This window comes from Vicia villosa, unplaced genomic scaffold (genome assembly GCF_029867415.1).
Source record: "Vicia villosa cultivar HV-30 ecotype Madison, WI unplaced genomic scaffold, Vvil1.0 ctg.000485F_1_1, whole genome shotgun sequence".
Classification (NCBI taxonomy): Eukaryota; Viridiplantae; Streptophyta; class Magnoliopsida; order Fabales; family Fabaceae; genus Vicia; species Vicia villosa.
The window spans coordinates 626,302-632,193 of NW_026705235.1; the positions used below are offsets into that span (position 1 = coordinate 626,302).

At 41.3% G+C, this 5,892-nt stretch overlaps 1 protein-coding gene and 1 non-coding gene across 2 annotated transcripts; one reads left to right on the forward strand and one right to left on the reverse strand.

Annotated features, from left to right (window-relative positions):
- Nucleotides 1-209: 209 nt before the first annotated feature.
- On the reverse strand, nucleotides 210-1,090 carry LOC131628843 (uncharacterized). The gene is made up of 2 exons (XM_058899651.1): nucleotides 723-1,090; nucleotides 210-567 (listed from the first exon to the last, which is right to left on the reverse strand). Exons 1-2 carry the CDS (start codon nucleotides 1,088-1,090, stop codon nucleotides 210-212), a joined length of 726 nt encoding a protein of 241 aa, XP_058755634.1.
- Nucleotides 1,091-5,057: 3,967 nt separating this feature from the next.
- LOC131628850 (small nucleolar RNA R71) lies at nucleotides 5,058-5,164 on the forward strand. Its single transcript, XR_009291910.1, has one exon. It is a non-coding gene; the product is annotated as a small nucleolar RNA R71 (small nucleolar RNA).
- The last annotated feature ends 728 nt before the right edge of the window (nucleotides 5,165-5,892 follow it).

The following is a 5,892-nucleotide window of genomic DNA, read 5'->3' on the forward strand; positions in this document are numbered from 1 at the left end:
TTAAAATCAGAAAGAAAAGTTTTAAGTTAGTATGATTTAAAACAAAGAGTTAGTATTTTGAAAATAGAGTGTAGAAAGAAAAGAAGATAAATTTTAATAAAACATTTAAAATTAAAATAATTTAAAAGAAAATCAAAGTTAAAAGGTGGGTTGTCTCCCACGAAAGCGCTTTGTTTAACGTCGCAAGCTCGACGAACCGATGGTTAGTTCTACGACTCGACGATTAACTCTACGAGCTTAAGACTATCAATGTAGTCTTTGTTTTCAACTATATGGTAATGTTTCAATTGCTGCCCGTTTACAACGAAGCTATCGCTCGATTTTCCTTTAATTTCGACAGCGCCACTCGGATATACTTTGGTAACTTCGAATGGACCAGACCTCCTTGAACGAAGTTTTCCTGGGAATAGCTTAAGTCGAGAATTAAACAGTAGCACCACATCTCCTTCATTGAATTCCTTCCTTGAGATGCGTTTATCGTGCCACTTCTTTGTTCTTTCTTTGTAAATCCTAGCATTCTCGTAAGCATCCAATCTAATTTCCTCCAACTCGTTGATATCCAATAGCCTTCTTTCGCCTGTGGCAGTTAACTTAAATTTAACGTTTTTATTGCCCAATAGGCTTTATGCTCTAGTTCTACCGGTAAATGACAAGATTTACCGTATACTAATTTGAAGGGCGTGGTTCCTATGGGTGTCTTGTAGGCGGTTCAATACGCCCACAGTGCTTCGTGTAACTTAGTTGACCAATCCTTCCTAGATGTAGCAACAGTCCTTTCAAGTATTTGCTTGATTTGTCTATTCGAGACTTCAACTTGTCCACTAGTTTGTGGGTGGTAAGGTGTTGCTACACGGTGTCGGACTCCATATTTCACTAAGAGTTTTTCGAAAATTCCAGATATAAAGTGGGATCCTCCGTCGCTAATGACTAACCTTGGTACACCAAACCTCGGGAAGATTATATTCTTGAACAACTTAATCACTACTTGCACATCGTTTGTGGGTGAGGTTACAACTTCTATCCATTTAGATACGTAATCGACTGTGAAAAGTATGTAGTTATTACCAAAGGACGATGGGAAAGATTCCATAAAATCGATCCCCCACACATCAAAGATTTCTACTTCTAAAATGCCCTTTTATGGCATTTCATGTCGCCTAGATATGTTTCCAGTGTGCTGGCATCGGTCGCAGTTTCTAACAGCGATATGAACATCCTTCCACAGGTTGGGCCAAAAGAGACCGGCTTTCAGAATCTTAGCGCATGTATTTGATGTGCTTGCATGCCCACCATAGGGGGTATCATGGCAATGATGTATTATGCTTTCTATTTCTTCTTCCGGAACACATCTGCGGAATATCCCATCAGCGCCTCTCTTGAATAGTAAGGGTTCATCCCAATAGTACTGTTTAAGGTCATGGAAGAACTTCTTCTTTTGTTGATAAGTCATGTCAGGCGGAAGCACTCTCGCCGCTAGGTAGTTGACGAAATCAGCATACCATGGCAGTGTGGTTCCGGTGCTTAGTGTCTTAATGGTTTGCGCTTTAGGTTGTTCCAATGTGTCGCTTTCGGATTCTAAATGTGCTATTAAGCGTTCATAAGGGAAATCATCGTTGATTGGTGTTTCTTCTGTCTTAACACCTTCCATCCTAGATAAATGGCCGGCTACAACATTTTCAGTTCCCTTTTTATCTTTGATTTCCAAATCAAATTCTTGTAGTAGTAGGATCCACCTTAATAGTCTAGGTTTTGCATCTTGTTTAGCTAGTAGATACCTAATGGCTGCATGGTCAGTATAAACTAATATCTTTGCTCCTATCAGATAGGAACGAAACTTATCTAACGCGAAGACCACGGCCAAGAGTTCCTTTTCGGTTGTGGCGTAGTTCATTTGCGCAGGATCTAAGGTCCTACTTGCATAGTATATTGCGTGGAGTTTCTTATCTTTCCTTTGGCCTAGGACTGCTCCTACAGCATAGTCGCTTGCATCACATATAATTTCGAATGGTAAGTTCCAGTCGGGTGGTTGCATTATGGGTGCGGATATAAGGGCTATCTTTAGTACTTCAAAGGCTTCTAAACATTCATTGTTGAAATTAAACTCAACGTCTTTCATTAGGAGGCTAGTCAGAGGTTTAGAGATCTTAGAAAAGTCCTTTATGAATCTTCGATAGAAACCTGCGTGTCCTAAGAAGCTCTGTATCTCTCTAACTATTTTTGGGGGTTGGAGATTTTCTATTACTTCGATCTTTGCTTTATCGACTTCAATTCCTCTTTCAGAGACTACGTGTCTAAGTACAATCCCTTGTTTAACAATAAAGTGACACTTTTCCCAGTTTAGGACGAGGTTAACTTTTACACATCTGTCCAATACTTTTTTCTAGATTTGAGAGACATCCTTCAAAATCTTCCCCACACACAGAGAAGTCGTCCATAAAGACTTCCATGATGTTGTCTATGTAATCAGCGAAAATCGACATCATGCATCTCTGAAATGTCGCAGGGGCGTTGCATAATCCGAAAGACATTCGTCTATAAGCGAATGTTCCATAAGGGCACGTAAAGGTTGTTTTCTCTTGGTCATCAGGGTGAATCGGGATTTGAAAGAATCCTGAGTAACCAACCAGGTAGCAGTAATACGAATGTTTTGCTAAGCGTTCGAGCATTTGGTAAATAAAGGGAAGATGGAAATGGTCTTTCCTTGTGGCTTTGTTTAACTTACGATAGTCAATACACATCCTTGCTCCAGTCACATTTCTTTCGGCTATAGGTTTGCCTGACTTATTTACGGTAACTGTTATGCCTCCCTTCTTTGGTACACAATGGACTGGACTTACCCACTGACTATCAGAGATTGAATATATAATTCCAGCATTCAGAAGTTTGGTAACTTCATCTTTAACTACTGTGCTCAGGATATGGTTAATCCTTCTTTGGTGCTCCCTAGAGGTTTTGCAATCTTCTTCCAACATGATGCGATGCATACATATGGAAGGGCTTATTCCTTTCAGATCAGCAATGTTATATCCTAATGCAGATGGATACTTTCTCAATACTTGTAATAACTTCTCGGTCTCTATGGCTCCTAGCTCTGCATTGACTATTACTGGTCTTTTGAGCTCATCGTCTAGGTATTCATACCTAAGAGTCTTGGGTAATGGTTTAAGATCCAAGGCTGATTTCTTTGGGCAAGGCATAAGGTTGGGTGTTAAATCTAAGCATTCGCTTAAACTATCGTCTCGATATTCTAGACGCCAATTGTCATCTTCGAAAATCAGGGGCATCGAAATCTTTATAACTTCAGAGTAAGATTCTTCTGATAATCCTATCTCTCTTACACATTCATCAATAACATCCACCAGATAACATGTATCTTCTACAGCTGAGGCTTGAAGGAATTGGGCTAGAATAAACTCGACCTTCTCCTCACCTACTTCAAATGTCAACTTGCCTTTCTTTACGTCTATAATGGCTCCAGCGGTAGCTAGGAAATGTCTTCCTAAGATTATAGGAGTGTTGACGTCTTCTTTTATGTCCATAATTATGAAATCCGTATGGATGTAGAACCGTCCGATGCAGACGGGTACATTTTCAAGAACACCTACAGGATACTTGACAGATCGGTCTGCAAGTTGTACTGACATCTTGGTTGGTCTTAGATCTCCCATGTTTAGTTTCTCGCAAATGGACAAAGGCATTAGGCTAATACTAGCTCCTAAGTCGCATAGAGCCTTGTCTATGACAAATTTTCCTATATTGCAAGGTATGGAGAAACTTCCTGGGTCCTTCTGCTTAGGTGGCATTTTATTTTGGATGATTGCACTACATTCGGCAGTGAGTATTACGGTCTCATTATCTTCTAATTTCTTCTTATTCGATAGGATTTCTTTTAGGAACTTAGCATATGAGGGCATTTGGGTAATGGCTTCTGTAAACGGAATTGTGATGTTCAACTGTTTAAGAAGTTTGACAAATTTCTTAAACTGCCCTATGTTTTTAGATTTCTCGAGTCTTTGAGGGTACGGGATAGGTGGTTTATAAGGTGGTGGAGGTATGTATGGCGCTTCTTTTCCTCCGTCTCGCCTTCCTTGTCCTCTTTCTCTTTCGGATCATTTGGTTTATCCTTGGGTCTACTTTCCTCCTCAGTTGTCTTCCTAGGGCTTTGGAACATAGCAGGGTTTTTAAGCCTAGGGTCAGTCGGTTCGTCCATCTCTCTACCACTTTGCAGAATAATAGCATGAGCATGTCCTTTTGGGTTTGGTTGTGGCTGTCCTGGAAATGTCCCAGCAGGTGCGGCAGTAGGTGTTTATTGTTGTGCCACTTGAGAGATTTGTGTCTCAAGCATCTTGTTGTGAGTGGCCAACGCGTCTACTTTAGTTGCTAACTGTTTGATTTGCTTATTAGTGTGCACGTTCTGGTTTATGAAATCCTTATTAGTCTGAGTTTGAGTGGCTATGAAATTTTCCATCATCAATTCTAAGTTAGACTTCCTAGGGACGTTAGGAGCGGCGAATGGTGCCTTTTGATATCCAGGTGGTACACTGGGTGCTTGACCAGGTGCGTACAAAGCATTATTGTTCTTGTACGAGAAATTAGGGTGGTTCTTCCATCCTGGGTTATATGTGTTTGAGTAGGGGTTTCCTTGAGCATAGTTTACTAGTTCGGGGGAAACTCCTGCCCAAAGATGGCACTCGGGGGCAGCATGTCCAGACATCCCGCATATTTCGCAATTTGGGGAAACAGCAGCCACGACGACTACAAGTGCTATAGTGAGGTTTTCAATCTTCTGAGTTAGGGCATCGACTTTGGCGTTAACGCGGTCGAGGCTACTTATCTTGTACATCCCACTCTTCGTTGAAGATTTTTATGCAGAGGTTTTCTCTGATTGAGCTCTCTCGCTTCCCCATTGATAATGATTATGAGCCATACTCTCGATAAGTGCATAGGCATCAGCATATGCTTTGTCCATCAGTGTGCCACCTGCGGCGGCGTCAATTGTAAGTCTCGTATTGTAGAGGAGACCATTGTAGAAGGTATGGATAATTAACTATTCTTTTAATCCGTGATGTGGACAGAGTCTAAGCATGTCCTTGTATCTCTCCCACGCTTCGAATAAAGACTCGTTGTCTTTTTGTCTAAACCCATTGATCTGGGCTCTTAGCATGGCGGTCTTACTAGGTGGAAAATAACGTGCCAGGAAGACTTTCTTAAGTTCATTCCAGGTCGTGACAGAGTTGGCGGGTAAAGACTGGAGCCAAGCTCTAGCTCTATCCCTCTGTGAAAAAGGAAAAAGGCGCAGTCGGATAGCTTCCGCATTGACATTATTCTCCTTTACAGTGTCTGCGTATTGCAAGAACACTGACAAATGAAGATTAGGATCTTCTGTCGCATTTCCAGAAAATTGATTTTGTTGTACAGCTGACAACGACGATGGTTTTAGCTTGAAATTATTCGCCTCAATAGCAGGAGCAGCAATGCTATTGTGAGGTTCAGCTTGCGAAGGAATATCGTAAGATTTGAAAGGACGCGGCTGTTCTCCCATGGTTGATTCTTCAACTGGTTCAGAAGTAGGAGTAGGAACAAGAGTGCGAGTACATCGTAATCGACGTGATACAGTGATAGAACGCTCCGGTTCGGGAATTGGCAGCACTAAGTCTTCACTTCGAGAGCGATTACTTTGCATACACAAAGGGAATTAGAATAATTGAGTTGCCTTAGTCTCTACAACGTAACAGTTAATTACGATTGTCGACTAAATTAGTCCCCGGCAACGGCGCCAAAAACGTGATCGCAACAATGGGGTATGTCTGTGATTATGAATGCAAGTGCACAGTCTATCGCGTAGTTTTAAAAGATATCGAACCCACAGGGACTAAGAATCGACCTAGTGTA